Source organism: Coenobita brevimanus, chromosome 60 (genome assembly GCF_032717465.1).
Source record: "Coenobita brevimanus isolate Jiangsu-jjx chromosome 60, ASM3271746v2, whole genome shotgun sequence".
Lineage (NCBI taxonomy): Eukaryota > Metazoa > Arthropoda > Malacostraca > Decapoda > Coenobitidae > Coenobita > Coenobita brevimanus.
Window position 1 is genome coordinate 25,172,273 of NC_137013.1, and position 25,202 is coordinate 25,197,474.

The 25,202-nt window shown below is 45.2% G+C and overlaps 1 protein-coding gene across 1 annotated transcript in view; it reads right to left on the reverse strand.

Annotated features, from left to right (window-relative positions):
- Window positions 1-24,301, reverse strand: part of LOC145403322 (uncharacterized) — a 40,666-nt gene extending 16,365 nt beyond the window's left edge. The window contains exon 1 of the mRNA XM_080275116.1: window positions 24,106-24,301. Coding sequence (XP_080131242.1) covers window positions 24,106-24,301 — 196 coding nt within the window. The remainder of the gene's footprint in view (window positions 1-24,105) is intronic.
- Window positions 24,302-25,202: the final 901 nt, after the last annotated feature.

Genomic DNA, 25,202 nt, shown 5'->3' on the forward strand with positions numbered 1-25,202 from the left:
ACTTGGGTCTTCCATAGCCTCAAGTCGCCTCTGCGGAGTTCTCTCTCGAACTTCCCCTTAACCTACAGTACTTATATTAGTATCGGGGAGCTGAGAATCCTTATGCAAACTTGGGTCTTCCATAGCCTCAAGTCGCCTCTCAACTTCCCCCTTAACCTACAGTACTTCTATTAGTACCGGGAAGCTGAGAATCCTTATGCAAACTTGGGTCTTCCATAGCCTCAAGTCGCCACTGCGGAGTTCTCTCTCGAACTTCCCCCTTAACCTACAGTACTTCTATTAGTACCGGGAAGCTGAGAATCCTTATGCAAACTTGGGTCTTCCATAGCCTCAAGTCGCCTCTCAACATCCCCTTAACTTACGGTACATAATATGTATGTACAGGCCCTGGACATAATGTGTCCTGTGGGGCCAATGGGCGAGACGTCAGGTCTGCACCCACTTCACCACTACCCTGTCTCTCAACTGACTCAGAGATTACAGGTGTGGTTACAAATGGCACAGGAAGGGCATGTCCCTGATTAGTGGTGATACTTTGGCACACACTGCAGGAACGGACAAAACTATCTATGTCTCGTCCCATCCCTGGCCAGAAAAAGTCAGCTCGGATACGGCCCTGGGTCTTCCTTTTGCCCAGGTGACCTCCTGAGGCTGGACAATGACCCCATTGTAACACTGCTGGGCGGTACTTGGCGGGAACGACAAACTGCAGTCGAACCTCGCCCTCGGGTGTTCGTGACTCACGGTAGAGCCGTCCTTGTTTGCAAAGGAACTTGGCTCGACCTCCCCGTGAAATACTTAATCACTCGACCCTTTTGTTTATTCCGCACGGCAGCAAGTGTCGGGTCAGAATGTTGTTCTTGTACAAGTTGACTACACATCAGATCTTGCGGCGATTCAATGATCACTGGGGTGACACAGTCTGGAGCCTCAGTCATGGCTCGTGTTACCGCAGCAGCCGAAGTCTGAGTAGCGTCATCATCGGAGCAACTATCCTTGGCTCCTTTAATATTGCCTACTATAAAGTCAAATAGAGGCTCTGGCATGACAACTGCAAGTGTCGTACCAGTATAAAATGGAGATGCCACCTGGATACATGCCTCAGGGAACAATCTCACTGATCCATCAATAAGGTTTGCATGGATCTGTCGACCTGTATACTGCTCAGGCCGAACTAGACTCTGCTTGACAGAGCAACCTGAGGAACCATTGTCTCTCAGGACCTTCACAGGAATGTCTCCCGCAAACCCTTGCTGAACAAGGAAGGTACTGTCACCTGTGGGAGGGCCTGTGGAGGAAGCAGCTAGCCACTCATGAGGCTGCTGAATTGATGTGGCAAACATTGTGCCTTGAGGGTTATATTGGGAAGATGGAATATTGGCCATCAGTGGATGGGGGTTCACTGTCACTGTGGGACTAGTGAACTGTGGGGAAGTACCCACACTGGTAAGGACGTGACCACCATGCTGCTGCTGAGGAATGAAGGCTGCATTCGCTTCCTGCCTCTTTTGAGCTGGTGGTGAAAAAGCTTGTCCCGACGGTCGGTTGCGTGGCTGATATTGCTGCTGGTTAGGGTACTTGTTGTACCTCTTCCACTCAGGTTTCTGAGTGTTTTGCCCCTGGTCCTTCCACTGCGGTTTTGGACCTTGGCCATTATTCTGAGAATGGCCTTGTTGCTGGGATTCAGTCTGAGACGGCTTCCCAGACTTGGCAGTATCTTTTCTGCTCCAGGTGTTTTGCTTACGAGCTTGATACCCGTATGCAGTAAAGAATGCGTCAGCCTTCTCTGCCATTTGGCCGGCATCTTTCACCTGGCAGATCTTAAGCTGTGCTATGAGCTCAGCAGGCCACGACCTCTCTAGCTGTGTACGCAGCATAAGGTCAATTATCCCCTCACGCGTGGAAGGAGTTTCATCTTTCTCCATCCACTCATTTAAGTAAGCAATAAGACGGTCAAGGAACTGAACAGCTGTCTCCTTGTCTTGGAGACGAGCTCGCATGAACTGAGCTTTGGCGTCGTCTACTGTGAGACCATACGCCTTAATGAGTGCAGCTTTCATCACTTCATACGTGAGATTGTCTCCACGAATTCTGTGGAGAATATTGAGGGCAGGGCCCTCAAACAGGCTAAGAAACTGAAGCCGCTTAGCTGCATCATCGAGCTGGTAAAGCTGAGCCATGTCTTCAAATCGAGCTATGTATGGCTCGATTCGCTCGCCATCTTTGTATGGGGGAAGCTTGATGTGTGGGGTCGCCATAACATGTGCAGGGAGAGCGCTCGTGCAGCTTGAACCAACTGCACCAGATGTGTCTGAAGCCAAGGAATCTCGCTTGAGCTTCAGCACTTCAAGTTCATGTTTCTCGCGTGCTTCTCGCTCGGCACGTTCGTGTTCTCGTTCTTTGTCTCGCTGTTCACGCTCGTATTCGCGCTGTTCTCGCTCTTGTACTAGCTCGTGTTCGCGCTGTTGTCGCTCGTATTCACGCTGTTCTCACTCGTATTCGCGTTGTTCTCGCTCACGTTCACGAGCGTCTTTCTCACGTTCTTGCTCGTAATTAAACCGTGAGAGAACGTAACTCTGTATTTTCTCTGGGTCAGTGAGACCCATATCTTTAGCTTCCTGTACATAAGCACTGGCTGCCATGGCGCTAATTTATTAAGCAAACGAAACTGAGCACTGACTGCTTCGCAAACGAATGCCAATAATACAAATAAAGAATACAGACACAAGCTAGTGGTGACCAGTCTTATCTAGTTAACTGGCAAAGAATAAATCAAAAATGTAAATGACTGGGAAGACTCAATAATAAACACAATGGGTACGCCGACTTCCCAGGAGTGAATAAAATCGTCTGGCGTTACCAAAAATAAACTAGAGTTAAGTACTCTATTGATTAATAAAGCAAAAATTCACTTGCTAAATCAACGGTAACCACCAGTAAACTTGTGCCTATAAACTTTAATTATAAATACCTAAATATGAGTGAGTGAGCACTATCTCGTGAATAGCTTTAGAGCTAGGAGTTAATATCCTGGCAAGGTCGCCAATTGTCAGGGGGGTTTTATAATATCACGGTGTTTTTTAAAAATAAATGCTTAAATATTATTTAAATTGATAATAATATTCAATAATATTGAAGAGCAGAGATGATGATTGTCTTGCTGCATCAAGCAACGATTACTTTACGCTGGCTTAGCACGATTCTCTGAGAACGAGAATTTATAAACTTTCTCAACAGTACACAGCAGAGACTAATTACTCACAATTGCTGAATTACTGTACTGTTAGCCTCTGGAGAAAGTTACATCACCCCTGACAATAAATAACTAATACTAATAATAATAACATCAGGTTCTTGCTGATGCATTAACTCCTGGCACAACGGATTTTAAGTTAATACAACAAGACTGGTCTAAGTACCAGTTATGAGTAGTAAAACGTCTATGCAAGCTAGGAGCTATACGGAAAATAAGCTTAATTTGGATTAAATGAAACAAGATTTTACTTTACATTGAGCTCAAGGAAAAGAACTGTTAAATTTATTAATCACAAAAAATAAATTTAACGTTACAATTCAAATCAAATTAAATGAGACGCACTCACTCACTCACACGAAAGCTAAATACTTACGCCTAGGAAAAACACCTTAACTAAACTCTTATGACTACAAAATACAAAAAGGAAATACTAGTCAATGAATGCTGCGTATCACCCAAGCTGAACTAGGATGGAAGTACTGAAGAACTGTGGAGTTTGGGTACTAGCTGACCTCACACTGCTGGCACAGGACCTCTCTCCGTCTCAACAACAATTGGACTGAATTCAAATACATTGTATGGGCAGGACGCAAGGCGTGGCTAACGGTTGAGGGAAGCAGAGGCGAACGATAAAGAAACAATAGTATCGCTCAGTAGTGCACTTAGTGACGTGCATTAAATCGGTCACTTTTGAAAGTGACGAATGTTTTGAAAAGTATACTCCGAAAGGGAGGGAGAAACGGTTAGCTGAGCGATACACAGTGAGTTTTCCACTAATAGTTCGTGGCTTCTCACAAAAGGGAAATGTCGCGAATTGATTCGTGACATTACGCCCTTACAAAATTAAATTTTTTCCTTATGGGAAAAAATTTGTGGATATATATATATATATGTACACATCCTAAGTCATTCGCACAAGATTCACACTGTGGTGTGTGTGCTATCCTGCTACAGGAGAAAGTCGCAGTCGTCAGTGAGCGAAAAAAAACTCGTATTTACGTTAATAGAAGCAAGCTTGAGGGAAAAACTCCGTGACGACGGTGAAAATCCTGTACTCAGGTCAAACTGAGTGAAAAGACGCTACATTTACACTGACAACTAATTGTTGTGTAGCGTGGTGTATGTAATACACAGTGTAGGTGTGACAGTTGTAGTGTAACTGTACCTACGTGTAAAATGACACAGTAAATAATAATATGGCGACGACGAAGGCAGAGGAGAAGAGGCGGCAGCGTGCGGCAGACGATCAGCTGGTCCGCACAGCAAAACTGCTACACCCATTGCTGAACCTGCAAAACCAATTGAGATGGAGCATCAAAAGTGTCAATGAGACAAAATTTTATCATGTTACAATTACTCTCTCTGCCTAGCAGTCAGTGCTACGACGTACATTCGAGGTCGCCATTAATTATAGCACACGATTATGGTCGGCAAGTTGAGAATCCTTGTGCAAACTCGGGTCTTCCATAGCCTCGAACCGCACACGGGTCCTCAACCTGTGCCTTAACCTACAGTTCTTATATTAATATCGGAGAGCTGAGAATCCTTGTGCAAACTTGGGTCTTCCATAGCCTCAAGTCGCCTCTGCAGAGTTCTCACTTCCCCCTTAACCTACAATACAATACTTATATTAGTACCGGGAAGCTGAGAATCCTTGTGCAAACTTGGGTCTTCCATAGCCTCAAGTCGCCTCTGCGGAGTTCTCTCTCGAACTTCCCCCTTAACCTACAGTACTTATATTAGTATCGGAAGCTGAGAATCCTTATGCAAACTTGGGTCTTCCATAGCCTCAAGTCGCCTCTCAACTTCCCCCTTAACCTACAGTACTTCTATTAGTACCGGGAAGCTGAGAATCCTTATGCAAACTTGGGTCTTCCATAGCCTCAAGTCGCCACTGCGGAGTTCTCTCTCGAACTTCCCCTTAACCTACAGTACTTCTATTAGTACCGGGAAGCTGAGAATCCTTATGCAAACTTGGGTCTTCCATAGCCTCAAGTCGCCTCTCAACTTCCCCCTTAACTTACGGTACATAATATGTATGTACAGGCCCTGGACATAATGTGTCCTGTGGGGCCAATGGGCGAGACGTCAGGTCTGCACCCACTTCACCACTACCCTGTCTCTCAACTGACTCAGAGATTACAGGTGTGGTTACAAATGGCACAGGAAGGGCATGTCCCTGATTAGTGGTGATACTTTGGCACACACTGCAGGAACGGACAAAACTATCTATGTCTCGTCCCATCCCTGGCCAGAAAAAGTCAGCTCGGATACGGCCCTGGGTCTTCCTTTTGCCCAGGTGACCTCCTGAGGCTGGACAATGACCCCATTGTAACACTGCTGGGCGGTACTTGGCGGGAACGACAAACTGCAGTCGAACCTCGCCCTCGGGTGTTCGTGACTCACGGTAGAGCCGTCCTTGTTTGCAAAGGAACTTGGCTCGACCTCCCCGTGAATACTTAATCACTCGACCCTTTTGTTTATTCCGCACGGCAGCAAGTGTCGGGTCAGAATGTTGTTCTTGTACAAGTTGACTACACATCAGATCTTGCGGCGATTCAATGATCACTGGGGTGACACAGTCTGGAGCCTCAGTCATGGCTCGTGTTACCGCAGCAGCCGAAGTCTGAGTAGCGTCATCATCGGAGCAACTATCCTTGGCTCCTTTAATATTGCCTACTATAAAGTCAAATAGAGGCTCTGGCATGACAACTGCAAGTGTCGTACCAGTATAAAATGGAGATGCCACCTGGATACATGCCTCAGGGAACAATCTCACTGATCCATCAATAAGGTTTGCATGGATCTGTCGACCTGTATACTGCTCAGGCCGAACTAGACTCTGCTTGACAGAGCAACCTGAGGAACCATTGTCTCTCAGGACCTTCACAGGAATGTCTCCCGCAAACCCTTGCTGAACAAGGAAGGTACTGTCACCTGTGGGAGGGCCTGTGGAGGAAGCAGCTAGCCACTCATGAGGCTGCTGAATTGATGTGGCAAACATTGTGCCTTGAGGGTTATATTGGGAAGATGGAATATTGGCCATCAGTGGATGGGGGTTCACTGTCACTGTGGGACTAGTGAACTGTGGGGAAGTACCCACACTGGTAAGGACGTGACCACCATGCTGCTGCTGAGGAATGAAGGCTGCATTCGCTTCCTGCCTCTTTTGAGCTGGTGGTGAAAAAGCTTGTCCCGACGGTCGGTTGCGTGGCTGATATTGCTGCTGGTTAGGGTACTTGTTGTACCTCTTCCACTCAGGTTTCTGAGTGTTTTGCCCCTGGTCCTTCCACTGCGGTTTTGGACCTTGGCCATTATTCTGAGAATGGCCTTGTTGCTGGGATTCAGTCTGAGACGGCTTCCCAGACTTGGCAGTATCTTTTCTGCTCCAGGTGTTTTGCTTACGAGCTTGATACCCGTATGCAGTAAAGAATGCGTCAGCCTTCTCTGCCATTTGGCCGGCATCTTTCACCTGGCAGATCTTAAGCTGTGCTATGAGCTCAGCAGGCCACGACCTCTCTAGCTGTGTACGCAGCATAAGGTCAATTATCCCCTCACGCGTGGAAGGAGTTTCATCTTTCTCCATCCACTCATTTAAGTAAGCAATAAGACGGTCAAGGAACTGAACAGCTGTCTCCTTGTCTTGGAGACGAGCTCGCATGAACTGAGCTTTGGCGTCGTCTACTGTGAGACCATACGCCTTAATGAGTGCAGCTTTCATCACTTCATACGTGAGATTGTCTCCACGAATTCTGTGGAGAATATTGAGGGCAGGGCCCTCAAACAGGCTAAGAAACTGAAGCCGCTTAGCTGCATCATCGAGCTGGTAAAGCTGAGCCATGTCTTCAAATCGAGCTATGTATGGCTCGATTCGCTCGCCATCTTTGTATGGGGGAAGCTTGATGTGTGGGGTCGCCATAACATGTGCAGGGAGAGCGCTCGTGCAGCTTGAACCAACTGCACCAGATGTGTCTGAAGCCAAGGAATCTCGCTTGAGCTTCAGCACTTCAAGTTCATGTTTCTCGCGTGCTTCTCGCTCGGCACGTTCGTGTTCTCGTTCTTTGTCTCGCTGTTCACGCTCGTATTCGCGCTGTTCTCGCTCTTGTACTAGCTCGTGTTCGCGCTGTTGTCGCTCGTATTCACGCTGTTCTCACTCGTATTCGCGTTGTTCTCGCTCACGTTCACGAGCGTCTTTCTCACGTTCTTGCTCGTAATTAAACCGTGAGAGAACGTAACTCTGTATTTTCTCTGGGTCAGTGAGACCCATATCTTTAGCTTCCTGTACATAAGCACTGGCTGCCATGGCGCTAATTTATTAAGCAAACGAAACTGAGCACTGACTGCTTCGCAAACGAATGCCAATAATACAAATAAAGAATACAGACACAAGCTAGTGGTGACCAGTCTTATCTAGTTAACTGGCAAAGAATAAATCAAAAATGTAAATGACTGGGAAGACTCAATAATAAACACAATGGGTACGCCGACTTCCCAGGAGTGAATAAAATCGTCTGGCGTTACCAAAAATAAACTAGAGTTAAGTACTCTATTGATTAATAAAGCAAAAATTCACTTGCTAAATCAACGGTAACCACCAGTAAACTTGTGCCTATAAACTTTAATTATAAATACCTAAATATGAGTGAGTGAGCACTATCTCGTGAATAGCTTTAGAGCTAGGAGTTAATATCCTGGCAAGGTCGCCAATTGTCAGGGGGGTTTTATAATATCACGGTGTTTTTTAAAAATAAATGCTTAAATATTATTTAAATTGATAATAATATTCAATAATATTGAAGAGCAGAGACGATGATTGTCTTGCTGCATCAAGCAACGATTACTTTACGCTGGCTTAGCACGATTCTCTGAGAACGAGAATTTATAAACTTTCTCAACAGTACACAGCAGAGACTAATTACTCACAATTGCTGAATTACTGTACTGTTAGCCTCTGGAGAAAGTTACATCACCCCTGACAATAAATAACTAATACTAATAATAATAACATCAGGTTCTTGCTGATGCATTAACTCCTGGCACAACGGATTTTAAGTTAATACAACAAGACTGGTCTAAGTACCAGTTATGAGTAGTAAAACGTCTATGCAAGCTAGGAGCTATACGGAAAATAAGCTTAATTTGGATTAAATGAAACAAGATTTTACTTTACATTGAGCTCAAGGAAAAGAACTGTTAAATTTATTAATCACAAAAAATAAATTTAACGTTACAATTCAAATCAAATTAAATGAGACGCACTCACTCACTCACACGAAAGCTAAATACTTACGCCTAGGAAAAAACACCTTAACTAAACTCTTATGACTACAAAATACAAAAAGGAAATACTAGTCAATGAATGCTGCGTATCACCCAAGCTGAACTAGGATGGAAGTACTGAAGAACTGTGGAGTTTGGGTACTAGCTGACCTCACACTGCTGGCACAGGACCTCTCTCCGTCTCAACAACAATTGGACTGAATTCAAATACATTGTATGGGCAGGACGCAAGGCGTGGCTAACGGTTGAGGGAAGCAGAGGCGAACGATAAAGAAACAATAGTATCGCTCAGTAGTGCACTTAGTGACGTGCATTAAATCGGTCACTTTTGAAAGTGACGAATGTTTTGAAAAGTATACTCCGAAAGGGAGGGAGAAACGGTTAGCTGAGCGATACACAGTGAGTTTTCCACTAATAGTTCGTGGCTTCTCACAAAAGGGAAATGTCGCGAATTGATTCGTGACATTACGCCCTTACAAAATTAAATTTTTTCCTTATGGGAAAAAATTTGTGGATATATATATATATATGTACACATCCTAAGTCATTCGCACAAGATTCACACTGTGGTGTGTGTGCTATCCTGCTACAGGAGAAAGTCGCAGTCGTCAGTGAGCGAAAAACTCGTATTTACGTTAATAGAAGCAAGCTTGAGGGAAAAACTCCGTGACGACGGTGAAAATCCTGTACTCAGGTCAAACTGAGTGAAAAGACGCTACATTTACACTGACAACTAATTGTTGTGTAGCGTGGTGTATGTAATACACAGTGTAGGTGTGACAGTTGTAGTGTAACTGTACCTACGTGTAAAATGACACAGTAAATAATAATATGGCGACGACGAAGGCAGAGGAGAAGAGGCGGCAGCGTGCGGCAGACGATCAGCTGGTCCGCACAGCAAAACTGCTACACCCATTGCTGAACCTGCAAAACCAATTGAGATGGAGCATCAAAAGTGTCAATGAGACAAAATTTTATCATGTTACAATTACTCTCTCTGCCTAGCAGTCAGTGCTACGACGTACATTCGAGGTCGCCATTAATTATAGCACACGATTATGGTCGGCAAGTTGAGAATCCTTGTGCAAACTTGGGTCTTCCATAGCCTCGAACCGCACACGGGTCCTCAACCTGTGCCTTAACCTACAGTTCTTATATTAATATCGGAGAGCTGAGAATCCTTGTGCAAACTTGGGTCTTCCATAGCCTCAAGTCGCCTCTGCGGAGTTCTCTCTCGAACTTCCCCCTTAACCTACAGTACAATACTTATATTAGTATCGGGGAGCTGAGAATCCTTGTGCAAACTCGGGTCTTCCATAGCCTCAAGTCGCCTCTGCGGAGTTCTCTCTCGAACTCCCCCTTAACCTACAGTACTTATATTAGTATCGGGGAGCTGAGAATCCTTATGCAAACTTGGGTCTTCCATAGCCTCAAGTCGCCACTGCGGAGTTCTCTCTCGAACTTCCCCCTTAACCTACAGTACTTCTATTAGTACCGGGAAGCTGAGAATCCTTATGCAAACTTGGGTCTTCCATAGCCTCAAGTCGCCTCTCAACTTCCCCCTTAATTTACGGTACATAATATGTATGTACAGGCCCTGGACATAATGTGTCCTGTGGGGCCAATGGGCGAGACGTCAGGTCTGCACCCACTTCACCACTACCCTGTCTCTCAACTGACTCAGAGATTACAGGTGTGGTTACAAATGGCACAGGAAGGGCATGTCCCTGATTAGTGGTGATACTTTGGCACACACTGCAGGAACGGACAAAACTATCTATGTCTCGTCCCATCCCTGGCCAGAAAAAGTCAGCTCGGATACGGCCCTGGGTCTTCCTTTTGCCCAGGTGACCTCCTGAGGCTGGACAATGACCCCATTGTAACACTGCTGGGCGGTACTTGGCGGGAACGACAAACTGCAGTCGAACCTCGCCCTCGGGTGTTCGTGACTCACGGTAGAGCCGTCCTTGTTTGCAAAGGAACTTGGCTCGACCTCCCCGTGAAATACTTAATCACTCGACCCTTTTGTTTATTCCGCACGGCAGCAAGTGTCGGGTCAGAATGTTGTTCTTGTACAAGTTGACTACACATCAGATCTTGCGGCGATTCAATGATCACTGGGGTGACACAGTCTGGAGCCTCAGTCATGGCTCGTGTTACCGCAGCAGCCGAAGTCTGAGTAGCGTCATCATCGGAGCAACTATCCTTGGCTCCTTTAATATTGCCTACTATAAAGTCAAATAGAGGCTCTGGCATGACAACTGCAAGTGTCGTACCAGTATAAAATGGAGATGCCACCTGGATACATGCCTCAGGGAACAATCTCACTGATCCATCAATAAGGTTTGCATGGATCTGTCGACCTGTATACTGCTCAGGCCGAACTAGACTCTGCTTGACAGAGCAACCTGAGGAACCATTGTCTCTCAGGACCTTCACAGGAATGTTCTCCCCTGCAAACCCTTGCTGAACAAGGAAGGTACTGTCACCTGTGGGAGGGCCTGTGGAGGAAGCAGCTAGCCACTCATGAGGCTGCTGAATTGATGTGGCAAACATTGTGCCTTGAGGGTTATATTGGGAAGATGGAATATTGGCCATCAGTGGATGGGGGTTCACTGTCACTGTGGGACTAGTGAACTGTGGGGAAGTACCCACACTGGTAAGGACGTGACCACCATGCTGCTGCTGAGGAATGAAGGCTGCATTCGCTTCCTGCCTCTTTTGAGCTGGTGGTGAAAAAGCTTGTCCCGACGGTCGGTTGCGTGGCTGATATTGCTGCTGGTTAGGGTACTTGTTGTACCTCTTCCACTCAGGTTTCTGAGTGTTTTGCCCCTGGTCCTTCCACTGCGGTTTTGGACCTTGGCCATTATTCTGAGAATGGCCTTGTTGCTGGGATTCAGTCTGAGACGGCTTCCCAGACTTGGCAGTATCTTTTCTGCTCCAGGTGTTTTGCTTACGAGCTTGATACCCGTATGCAGTAAAGAATGCGTCAGCCTTCTCTGCCATTTGGCCGGCATCTTTCACCTGGCAGATCTTAAGCTGTGCTATGAGCTCAGCAGGCCACGACCTCTCTAGCTGTGTACGCAGCATAAGGTCAATTATCCCTCACGCGTGGAAGGAGTTTCATCTTTCTCCATCCACTCATTTAAGTAAGCAATAAGACGGTCAAGGAACTGAACAGCTGTCTCCTTGTCTTGGAGACGAGCTCGCATGAACTGAGCTTTGGCGTCGTCTACTGTGAGACCATACGCCTTAATGAGTGCAGCTTTCATCACTTCATACGTGAGATTGTCTCCACGAATTCTGTGGAGAATATTGAGGGCAGGGCCCTCAAACAGGCTAAGAAACTGAAGCCGCTTAGCTGCATCATCGAGCTGGTAAAGCTGAGCCATGTCTTCAAATCGAGCTATGTATGGCTCGATTCGCTCGCCATCTTTGTATGGGGGAAGCTTGATGTGTGGGGTCGCCATAACATGTGCAGGGAGAGCGCTCGTGCAGCTTGAACCAACTGCACCAGATGTGTCTGAAGCCAAGGAATCTCGCTTGAGCTTCAGCACTTCAAGTTCATGTTTCTCGCGTGCTTCTCGCTCGGCACGTTCGTGTTCTCGTTCTTTGTCTCGCTGTTCACGCTCGTATTCGCGCTGTTCTCGCTCTTGTACTAGCTCGTGTTCGCGCTGTTGTCGCTCGTATTCACGCTGTTCTCACTCGTATTCGCGTTGTTCTCGCTCACGTTCACGAGCGTCTTTCTCACGTTCTTGCTCGTAATTAAACCATGAGAGAACGTAACTCTGTATTTTCTCTGGGTCAGTGAGACCCATATCTTTAGCTTCCTGTACATAAGCACTGGCTGCCATGGCGCTAATTTATTAAGCAAACGAAACTGAGCACTGACTGCTTCGCAAACGAATGCCAATAATACAAATAAAGAATACAGACACAAGCTAGTGGTGACCAGTCTTATCTAGTTAACTGGCAAAGAATAAATCAAAATGTAAATGACTGGGAAGACTCAATAATAAACACAATGGGTACGCCGACTTCCCAGGAGTGAATAAAATCGTCTGGCGTTACCAAAAATAAACTAGAGTTAAGTACTCTATTGATTAATAAAGCAAAAATTCACTTGCTAAATCAACGGTAACCACCAGTAAACTTGTGCCTATAAACTTTAATTATAAATACCTAAATATGAGTGAGTGAGCACTATCTCGTGAATAGCTTTAGAGCTAGGAGTTAATATCCTGGCAAGGTCGCCAATTGTCAGGGGGGTTTTATAATATCACGGTGTTTTTTAAAAATAAATGCTTAAATATTATTTAAATTGATAATAATATTCAATAATATTGAAGAGCAGAGACGATGATTGTCTTGCTGCATCAAGCAACGATTACTTTACGCTGGCTTAGCACGATTCTCTGAGAACGAGAATTTATAAACTTTCTCAACAGTACACAGCAGAGACTAATTACTCACAATTGCTGAATTACTGTACTGTTAGCCTCTGGAGAAAGTTACATCACCCCTGACAATAAATAACTAATACTAATAATAATAACATCAGGTTCTTGCTGATGCATTAACTCCTGGCACAACGGATTTTAAGTTAATACAACAAGACTGGTCTAAGTACCAGTTATGAGTAGTAAAACGTCTATGCAAGCTAGGAGCTATACGGAAAATAAGCTTAATTTGGATTAAATGAAACAAGATTTTACTTTACATTGAGCTCAAGGAAAAGAACTGTTAAATTTATTAATCACAAAAAATAAATTTAACGTTACAATTCAAATCAAATTAAATGAGACGCACTCACTCACTCACACGAAAGCTAAATACTTACGCCTAGGAAAAAACACCTTAACTAAACTCTTATGACTACAAAATACAAAAAGGAAATACTAGTCAATGAATGCTGCGTATCACCCAAGCTGAACTAGGATGGAAGTACTGAAGAACTGTGGAGTTTGGGTACTAGCTGACCTCACACTGCTGGCACAGGACCTCTCTCCGTCTCAACAACAATTGGACTGAATTCAAATACATTGTATGGGCAGGACGCAAGGCGTGGCTAACGGTTGAGGGAAGCAGAGGCGAACGATAAAGAAACAATAGTATCGCTCAGTAGTGCACTTAGTGACGTGCATTAAATCGGTCACTTTTGAAAGTGACGAATGTTTTGAAAAGTATACTCCGAAAGGGAGGGAGAAACGGTTAGCTGAGCGATACACAGTGAGTTTTCCACTAATAGTTCGTGGCTTCTCACAAAGGGAAATGTCGCGAATTGATTCGTGACATTACGCCCTTACAAAATTAAATTTTTTCCTTATGGGAAAAAATTTGTGGATATATATATATATATGTACACATCCTAAGTCATTCGCACAAGATTCACACTGTGGTGTGTGTGCTATCCTGCTACAGGAGAAAGTCGCAGTCGTCAGTGAGCGAAAAAAAACTCGTATTTACGTTAATAGAAGCAAGCTTGAGGGAAAAACTCCGTGACGACGGTGAAAATCCTGTACTCAGGTCAAACTGAGTGAAAAGACGCTACATTTACACTGACAACTAATTGTTGTGTAGCGTGGTGTATGTAATACACAGTGTAGGTGTGACAGTTGTAGTGTAACTGTACCTACGTGTAAAATGACACAGTAAATAATAATATGGCGACGACGAAGGCAGAGGAGAAGAGGCGGCAGCGTGCGGCAGACGATCAGCTGGTCCGCACAGCAAAACTGCTACACCCATTGCTGAACCTGCAAAACCAATTGAGATGGAGCATCAAAAGTGTCAATGAGACAAAATTTTATCATGTTACAATTACTCTCTCTGCCTAGCAGTCAGTGCTACGACGTACATTCGAGGTCGCCATTAATTATAGCACACGATTATGGTCGGCAAGTTGAGAATCCTTGTGCAAACTCGGGTCTTCCATAGCCTCGAACCGCACACGGGTCCTCAACCTGTGCCTTAACCTACAGTTCTTATATTAATATCGGAGAGCTGAGAATCCTTGTGCAAACTTGGGTCTTCCATAGCCTCAAGTCGCCTCTGCAGAGTTCTCACTTCCCCCTTAACCTACAATACAATACTTATATTAGTACCGGGAAGCTGAGAATCCTTGTGCAAACTTGGGTCTTCCATAGCCTCAAGTCGCCTCTGCGGAGTTCTCTCTCGAACTTCCCCCTTAACCTACAGTACTTATATTAGTATCGGGCAGCTGAGAATCCTTATGCAAACTTGGGTCTTCCATAGCCTCAAGTCGCCTCTCAACTTCCCCCTTAACCTACAGTACTTCTATTAGTACCGGGAAGCTGAGAATCCTTATGCAAACTTGGGTCTTCCATAGCCTCAAGTCGCCACTGCGGAGTTCTCTCTCGAACTTCCCCTTAACCTACAGTACTTCTATTAGTACCGGGAAGCTGAGAATCCTTATGCAAACTTGGGTCTTCCATAGCCTCAAGTCGCCTCTCAACTTCCCCCTTAACTTACGGTACATAATATGTATGTACAGGCCCTGGACATAATGTGTCCTGTGGGGCCAATGGGCGAGACGTCAGGTCTGCACCCACTTCACCACTACCCTGTCTCTCAACTGACTCAGAGATTACAGGTGTGGTTACAAATGGCACAGGAAGGGCATGTCCCTGATTAGTGGTGATACTTTGGCACACACTGCAGGAACGGACAAAACTATCTATGTCTCGTCCCATCCCTGGCCAGAAAAAGTCAGCTCGGATACGGCCCTGGGTCTTCCTTTTGCCCAGGTGACCTCCTGAGGCTGGACAATGACCCCATTGTAACACTGCTGGGCGGTACTTGGCGGGAACGACAAACTGCAGTCGAACCTCGCCCTCGGGTGTTCGTGACTCACGGTAGAGCCGTCCTTGTTTGCAAAGGAACTTGGCTCGACCTCCCCGTGAAATACTTAATCACTCGACCCTTTTGTTTATTCCGCACGGCAGCAAGTGTCGGGTCAGAATGTTGTTCTTGTACAAGTTGACTACACATCAGATCTTGCGGCGATTCAATGATCACTGGGGTGACACAGTCTGGAGCCTCAGTCATGGCTCGTGTTACCGCAGCAGCCGAAGTCTGAGTAGCGTCATCATCGGAGCAACTATCCTTGGCTCCTTTAATATTGCCTACTATAAAGTCAAATAGAGGCTCTGGCATGACAACTGCAAGTGTCGTACCAGTATAAAATGGAGATGCCACCTGGATACATGCCTCAGGGAACAATCTCACTGATCCATCAATAAGGTTTGCATGGATCTGTCGACCTGTATACTGCTCAGGCCGAACTAGACTCTGCTTGACAGAGCAACCTGAGGAACCATTGTCTCTCAGGACCTTCACAGGAATGTCTCCCGCAAACCCTTGCTGAACAAGGAAGGTACTGTCACCTGTGGGAGGGCCTGTGGAGGAAGCAGCTAGCCACTCATGAGGCTGCTGAATTGATGTGGCAAACATTGTGCCTTGAGGGTTATATTGGGAAGATGGAATATTGGCCATCAGTGGATGGGGGTTCACTGTCACTGTGGGACTAGTGAACTGTGGGGAAGTACCCACACTGGTAAGGACGTGACCACCATGCTGCTGCTGAGGAATGAAGGCTGCATTCGCTTCCTGCCTCTTTTGAGCTGGTGGTGAAAAAGCTTGTCCCGACGGTCGGTTGCGTGGCTGATATTGCTGCTGGTTAGGGTACTTGTTGTACCTCTTCCACTCAGGTTTCTGAGTGTTTTGCCCCTGGTCCTTCCACTGCGGTTTTGGACCTTGGCCATTATTCTGAGAATGGCCTTGTTGCTGGGATTCAGTCTGAGACGGCTTCCCAGACTTGGCAGTATCTTTTCTGCTCCAGGTGTTTTGCTTACGAGCTTGATACCCGTATGCAGTAAAGAATGCGTCAGCCTTCTCTGCCATTTGGCCGGCATCTTTCACCTGGCAGATCTTAAGCTGTGCTATGAGCTCAGCAGGCCACGACCTCTCTAGCTGTGTACGCAGCATAAGGTCAATTATCCCATCATGCGTGGAAGGAGTTTCATCTTTCTCCATCCACTCATTTAAGTAAGCAATAAGACGGTCAAGGAACTGAACAGCTGTCTCCTTGTCTTGGAGACGAGCTCGCATGAACTGAGCTTTGGCGTCGTCTACTGTGAGACCATACGCCTTAATGAGTGCAGCTTTCATCACTTCATACGTGAGATTGTCTCCACGAATTCTGTGGAGAATATTGAGGGCAGGGCCCTCAAACAGGCTAAGAAACTGAAGCCGCTTAGCTGCATCATCGAGCTGGTAAAGCTGAGCCATGTCTTCAAATCGAGCTATGTATGGCTCGATTCGCTCGCCATCTTTGTATGGGGGAAGCTTGATGTGTGGGGTCGCCATAACATGTGCAGGGAGAGCGCTCGTGCAGCTTGAACCAACTGCACCAGATGTGTCTGAAGCCAAGGAATCTCGCTTGAGCTTCAGCACTTCAAGTTCATGTTTCTCGCGTGCTTCTCGCTCGGCACGTTCGTGTTCTCGTTCTTTGTCTCGCTGTTCACGCTCGTATTCGCGCTGTTCTCGCTCTTGTACTAGCTCGTGTTCGCGCTGTTGTCGCTCGTATTCACGCTGTTCTCACTCGTATTCGCGTTGTTCTCGCTCACGTTCACGAGCGTCTTTCTCACGTTCTTGCTCGTAATTAAACCATGAGAGAACGTAACTCTGTATTTTCTCTGGGTCAGTGAGACCCATATCTTTAGCTTCCTGTACATAAGCACTGGCTGCCATGGCGCTAATTTATTAAGCAAACGAAACTGAGCACTGACTGCTTCGCAAACGAATGCCAATAATACAAATAAAGAATACAGACACAAGCTAGTGGTGACCAGTCTTATCTAGTTAACTGGCAAAGAATAAATCAAAAATGTAAATGACTGGGAAGACTCAATAATAAACACAATGGGTACGCCGACTTCCCAGGAGTGAATAAAATCGTCTGGCGTTACCAAAAATAAACTAGAGTTAAGTACTCTATTGATTAATAAAGCAAAAATTCACTTGCTAAATCAACGGTAACCACCAGTAAACTTGTGCCTATAAACTTTAATTATAAATACCTAAATATGAGTGAGTGAGCACTATCTCGTGAATAGCTTTAGAGCTAGGAGTTAATATCCTGGCAAGGTCGCCAATTGTCAGGGGGGTTTTATAATATCACGGTGTTTTTTAAAAATAAATGCTTAAATATTATTTAAATTGATAATAATATTCAATAATATTGAAGAGCAGAGACGATGATTGTCTTGCTGCATCAAGCAACGATTACTTTACGCTGGCTTAGCACGATTCTCTGAGAACGAGAATTTATAAACTTTCTCAACAGTACACAGCAGAGACTAATTACTCACAATTGCTGAATTACTGTACTGTTAGCCTCTGGAGAAAGTTACATCACCCCTGACAATAAATAACTAATACTAATAATAATAACATCAGGTTCTTGCTGATGCATTAACTCCTGGCACAACGGATTTTAAGTTAATACAACAAGACTGGTCTAAGTACCAGTTATGAGTAGTAAAACGTCTATGCAAGCTAGGAGCTATACGGAAAATAAGCTTAATTTGGATTAAATGAAACAAGATTTTACTTTACATTGAGCTCAAGGAAAAGAACTGTTAAATTTATTAATCACAAAAAATAAATTTAACGTTACAATTCAAATCAAATTAAATGAGACGCACTCACTCACTCACACGAAAGCTAAATACTTACGCCTAGGAAAAAACACCTTAACTAAACTCTTATGACTACAAAATACAAAAAGGAAATACTAGTCAATGAATGCTGCGTATCACCCAAGCTGAACTAGGATGGAAGTACTGAAGAACTGTGGAGTTTGGGTACTAGCTGACCTCACACTGCTGGCACAGGACCTCTCTCCGTCTCAACAACAATTGGACTGAATTCAAATACATTGTATGGGCAGGACGCAAGGCGTGGCTAACGGTTGAGGGAAGCAGAGGCGAACGATAAAGAAACAATAGTATCGCTCAGTAGTGCACTTAGTGACGTGCATTAAATCGGTCACTTTTGAAAGTGACGAATGTTTTGAAAAGTATACTCCGAAAGGGAGGGAGAAACGGTTAGCTGAGCGATACACAGTGAGTTTTCCACTAATAGTTCGTGGCTTCTCACAAAAGGGAAATGTCGCGAATTGATTCGTGACATTACGCCCTTACAAAATTAAATTTTTTCCTTATGGGAAAAAATTTGTGGATATATATATATATATGTACACATCCTAAGTCATTCGCACAAGATTCACACTGTGGTGTGTGTGCTATCCTGCTACAGGAGAAAGTCGCAGTCGTCAGTGAGCGAAAAACTCGTATTTACGTTAATAGAAGCAAGCTTGAGGGAAAAACTCCGTGACGACGGTGAAAATCCTGTACTCAGGTCAAACTGAGTGAAAAGACGCTACATTTACACTGACAACTAATTGTTGTGTAGCGTGGTGTATGTAATACACAGTGTAGGTGTGACAGTTGTAGTGTAACTGTACCTACGTGTAAAATGACACAGTAAATAATAATATGGCGACGACGAAGGCAGAGGAGAAGAGGCGGCAGCGTGCGGCAGACGATCAGCTGGTCCGCACAGCAAAACTGCTACACCCATTGCTGAACCTGCAAAACCAATTGAGATGGAGCATCAAAAGTGTCAATGAGACAAAATTTTATCATGTTACAATTACTCTCTCTGCCTAGCAGTCAGTGCTACGACGTACATTCGAGGTCGCCATTAATTATAGCACACGATTATGGTCGGCAAGTTGAGAATCCTTGTGCAAACTCGGGTCTTCCATAGCCTCGAACCGCACACGGGTCCTCAACCTGTGCCTTAACCTACAGTTCTTATATTAATATCGGAGAGCTGAGAATCCTTGTGCAAACTTGGGTCTTCCATAGCCTCAAGTCGCCTCTGCAGAGTTCTCACTTCCCCCTTAACCTACAATACAATACTTATATTAGTACCGGGAAGCTGAGAATCCTTGTGCAAACTTGGGTCTTCCATAGCCTCAAGTCGCCTCTGCGGAGTTCTCTCTCGAACTTCCCCCTTAACCTACAGTACTTATATTAGTATCGGGGAGCTGAGAATCCTTATGCAAACTTGGGTCTTCCATAGCCTCAAGTCGCCTCTCAACTTCCCCCTTAACCTACAGTACTTCTATTAGTACCGGGAAGCTGAGAATCCTTATGCAAACTTGGGTCTTCCATAGCCTCAAGTCGCCACTGCGGAGTTCTCTCTCGAACTTCCCCCTTAACCTACAGTACTTCTATTAGTACCGGGAAGCTGAGAATCCTTATGCAAACTTGGGTCTTCCATAGCCTCAAGTCGCCTCTCAACTTCCCCCTTAACTTACGGTACATAATATGTATGTACAGGCCCTGGACATAATGTGTCCTGTGGGGCCAATGGGCGAGACGTCAGGTCTGCACCCACTTCACCACTACCCTGTCTCTCAACTGACTCAGAGATTACAGGTGTGGTTACAAATGGCACAGGAAGGGCATGTCCCTGATTAGTGGTGATACTTTGGCACACACTGCAGGAACGGACAAAACTATCTATGTCTCGTCCCATCCCTGGCCAGAAAAAGTCAGCTCGGATACGGCCCTGGGTCTTCCTTTTGCCCAGGTGACCTCCTGAGGCTGGACAATGACCCCATTGTAACACTGCTGGGCGGTACTTGGCGGGAACGACAAACTGCAGTCGAACCTCGCCCTCGGGTGTTCGTGACTCACGGTAGAGCCGTCCTTGTTTGCAAAGGAACTTGGCTCGACCTCCCCGTGAATACTTAATCACTCGACCCTTTTGTTTATTCCGCACGGCAGCAAGTGTCGGGTCAGAATGTTGTTCTTGTACAAGTTGACTACACATCAGATCTTGCGGCGATTCAATGATCACTGGGGTGACACAGTCTGGAGCCTCAGTCATGGCTCGTGTTACCGCAGCAGCCGAAGTCTGAGTAGCGTCATCATCGGAGCAACTATCCTTGGCTCCTTTAATATTGCCTACTATAAAGTCAAATAGAGGCTCTGGCATGACAACTGCAAGTGTCGTACCAGTATAAAATGGAGATGCCACCTGGATACATGCCTCAGGGAACAATCTCACTGATCCATCAATAAGGTTTGCATGGATCTGTCGACCTGTATACTGCTCAGGCCGAACTAGACTCTGCTTGACAGAGCAACCTGAGGAACCATTGTCTCTCAGGACCTTCACAGGAATGTCTCCCGCAAACCCTTGCTGAACAAGGAAGGTACTGTCACCTGTGGGAGGGCCTGTGGAGGAAGCAGCTAGCCACTCATGAGGCTGCTGAATTGATGTGGCAAACATTGTGCCTTGAGGGTTATATTGGGAAGATGGAATATTGGCCATCAGTGGATGGGGGTTCACTGTCACTGTGGGACTAGTGAACTGTGGGGAAGTACCCACACTGGTAAGGACGTGACCACCATGCTGCTGCTGAGGAATGAAGGCTGCATTCGCTTCCTGCCTCTTTTGAGCTGGTGGTGAAAAAGCTTGTCCCGACGGTCGGTTGCGTGGCTGATATTGCTGCTGGTTAGGGTACTTGTTGTACCTCTTCCACTCAGGTTTCTGAGTGTTTTGCCCCTGGTCCTTCCACTGCGGTTTTGGACCTTGGCCATTATTCTGAGAATGGCCTTGTTGCTGGGATTCAGTCTGAGACGGCTTCCCAGACTTGGCAGTATCTTTTCTGCTCCAGGTGTTTTGCTTACGAGCTTGATACCCGTATGCAGTAAAGAATGCGTCAGCCTTCTCTGCCATTTGGCCGGCATCTTTCACCTGGCAGATCTTAAGCTGTGCTATGAGCTCAGCAGGCCACGACCTCTCTAGCTGTGTACGCAGCATAAGGTCAATTATCCCCTCACGCGTGGAAGGAGTTTCATCTTTCTCCATCCACTCATTTAAGTAAGCAATAAGACGGTCAAGGAACTGAACAGCTGTCTCCTTGTCTTGGAGACGAGCTCGCATGAACTGAGCTTTGGCGTCGTCTACTGTGAGACCATACGCCTTAATGAGTGCAGCTTTCATCACTTCATACGTGAGATTGTCTCCACGAATTCTGTGGAGAATATTGAGGGCAGGGCCCTCAAACAGGCTAAGAAACTGAAGCCGCTTAGCTGCATCATCGAGCTGGTAAAGCTGAGCCATGTCTTCAAATCGAGCTATGTATGGCTTGATTCGCTCGCCATCTTTGTATGGGGGAAGCTTGATGTGTGGGGTCGCCATAACATGTGCAGGGAGAGCGCTCGTGCAGCTTGAACCAACTGCACCAGATGTGTCTGAAGCCAAGGAATCTCGCTTGAGCTTCAGCACTTCAAGTTCATGTTTCTCGCGTGCTTCTCGCTCGGCACGTTCGTGTTCTCGTTCTTTGTCTCGCTGTTCACGCTCGTATTCGCGCTGTTCTCGCTCTTGTACTAGCTCGTGTTCGCGCTGTTGTCGCTCGTATTCACGCTGTTCTCACTCGTATTCGCGTTGTTCTCGCTCACGTTCACGAGCGTCTTTCTCACGTTCTTGCTCGTAATTAAACCATGAGAGAACGTAACTCTGTATTTTCTCTGGGTCAGTGAGACCCATATCTTTAGCTTCCTGTACATAAGCACTGGCTGCCATGGCGCTAATTTATTAAGCAAACGAAACTGAGCACTGACTGCTTCGCAAACGAATGCCAATAATACAAATAAAGAATACAGACACAAGCTAGTGGTGACCAGTCTTATCTAGTTAACTGGCAAAGAATAAATCAAAAATGTAAATGACTGGGAAGACTCAATAATAAACACAATGGGTACGCCGACTTCCCAGGAGTGAATAAAATCGTCTGGCGTTACCAAAAATAAACTAGAGTTAAGTACTCTATTGATTAATAAAGCAAAAATTCACTTGCTAAATCAACGGTAACCACCAGTAAACTTGTGCCTATAAACTTTAATTATAAATACCTAAATATGAGTGAGTGAGCACTATCTCGTGAATAGCTTTAGAGCTAGGAGTTAATATCCTGGCAAGGTCGCCAATTGTCAGGGGGGTTTTATAATATCACGGTGTTTTTTAAAAATAAATGCTTAAATATTATTTAAATTGATAATAATATTCAATAATATTGAAGAGCAGAGACGATGATTGTCTTGCTGCATCAAGCAACGATTACTTTACGCTGGCTTAGCACGATTCTCTGAGAACGAGAATTTATAAACTTTCTCAACAGTACACAGCAGAGACTAATTACTCACAATTGCTGAATTACTGTACTGTTAGCCTCTGGAGAAAGTTACATCACCCCTGACAATAAATAACTAATACTAATAATAATAACATCAGGTTCTTGCTGATGCATTAACTCCTGGCACAACGGATTTTAAGTTAATACAACAAGACTGGTCTAAGTACCAGTTATGAGTAGTAAAACGTCTATGCAAGCTAGGAGCTATACGGAAAATAAGCTTAATTTGGATTAAATGAAACAAGATTTTACTTTACATTGAGCTCAAGGAAAAGAACTGTTAAATTTATTAATCACAAAAAATAAATTTAACGTTACAATTCAAATCAAATTAAATGAGACGCACTCACTCACTCACACAAAAGCTAAATACTTACGCCTAGGAAAAAACACCTTAACTAAACTCTTATGACTACAAAATACAAAAAGGAAATACTAGTCAATGAATGCTGCGTATCACCCAAGCTGAACTAGGATGGAAGTACTGAAGAACTGTGGAGTTTGGGTACTAGCTGACCTCACACTGCTGGCACAGGACCTCTCTCCGTCGCAACAACAATTGGACTGAATTCAAATACATTGTATGGGCAGGACGCAAGGCGTGGCTAACGGTTGAGGGAAGCAGAGGCGAACGATAAAGAAACAATAGTATCGCTCAGTAGTGCACTTAGTGACGTGCATTAAATTGGTCACTTTTGAAAGTGACGAATGTTTTGAAAAGTATACTCCGAAAGGGAGGGAGAAACGGTTAGCTGAGCGATACACAGTGAGTTTTCCACTAATAGTTCGTGGCTTCTCACAAAAGGGAAATGTCGCGAATTGATTCGTGACACCCACCCTACCGTCCAGACTGATCAACCGTCCAAGTGTGGGAAATACCAGAGGAATTCACAAGCTGTGCATTCACTTGATTTACCTTTAACAAGATACAGTACATAACCAACCAGTTCGGTCTGTGCTTGCAAGTGCTTACACACGGTACTGAAAGACCATGAAAGAGAACAAACGTTTGCAAACCAAGCATTCATCCCATGCTGATAAATCAACAGACTCTCGCGCACGATCGAGTGTGTGTGTGTGTGTGTGTGTGTGTGTGTGTGTGTGTGTGTGTATGTGTGGTGAGTCCGTGTGCGCTTGTGTCTAGTAATCTTAATTTTATGTGTTGAGTGCATATGCACCTGTGAGTGATAATCTTAATAATTTTCATCTATATCTTAGTAACAGGGGTCAGTAGCTGATAACACACACGCCTTTTATCTTGTATCCTAACCTAAAGGGGTCAACAGGATGACCCTGGCTGCTCCTGAGGAACGCCGACAACTACCAAGCCTCCACGAGGCTGGAGTGCGGCGCAGGCACAAGCAGACAGACTTCCTGATCTTTACCCAGTCGAATTTCAAACCCTTGCCAGCCTTGAGCCTCCACCACAGCGAGCCTTGAGCGACACTTGACGGGGGAACACTCATCTCCCCAACACCAACAACGCGGTCAGGGCAGGGCTCGAACTCGGGTTAAACTGGGTGTCAAGAGCTCTATGGACCGCGCCATGTACAGTACATCTGCTGTTCCCCAACTTACATTCATGTTCACTTGTCCTTCATCATCTTTCATAACAGATCCATTTTATAGTCTTCTTTCTCACTTGAAAATCACAATTCTTTCACAGTGCGGCACAGAAGATAGGGATAAGATTAGGCCATGTTAGAGTAAAAGGTGTGTGTGTGTGTGTGTGTGTGTGGGTGTGGGTGTGGGTGTGTGTGTGTGTGTGTGTATGTGTATGTGTGTGTGTGTGTGTGTGTGTGTGTGTGTGTGTGTGTGTGACAGACAGACAGGCAGGCAGACAGAATTATGTATGCCTGTATTTATGTATATACCTAAGTACATATGTTTGTATGAATACATGTGTAGGTGTATGTACGTGTGCGCGTATGTAACATATGTGTGTGTTCGTGTATGTGTGTGTGTGCACGCGTGTATAGTATATATGTGTGTTTATCTATGTGTATGTGACAGTCATGAGTATATGTTTGAGTAAATGTATGTCATACGTGTGTATGCACGTATGTTTATATGTATGTATTTATGTATGTGTATGTTTGTGTGTGAATGTTTGTATGTATGTGTATGCATGTGTATGTGTATGTATATGCGTGTGGTTGCAAGGCCACCTGAGCTGTGCGATATTGATCATTTCTTCGCTCCCCATCACATGGTGATGATACAACATTAGCCCCTTCAGTACGACAACATTCTCTCTCTCTCTCACTAATCTTGGCGGTGTTGGAGGGACATTGTCGTGTGGTTACACTGATATAAGTGAGGATCAACTGCCTGGTTCTTCAAGCGTCCCTCAGCTCCCTCCCTATT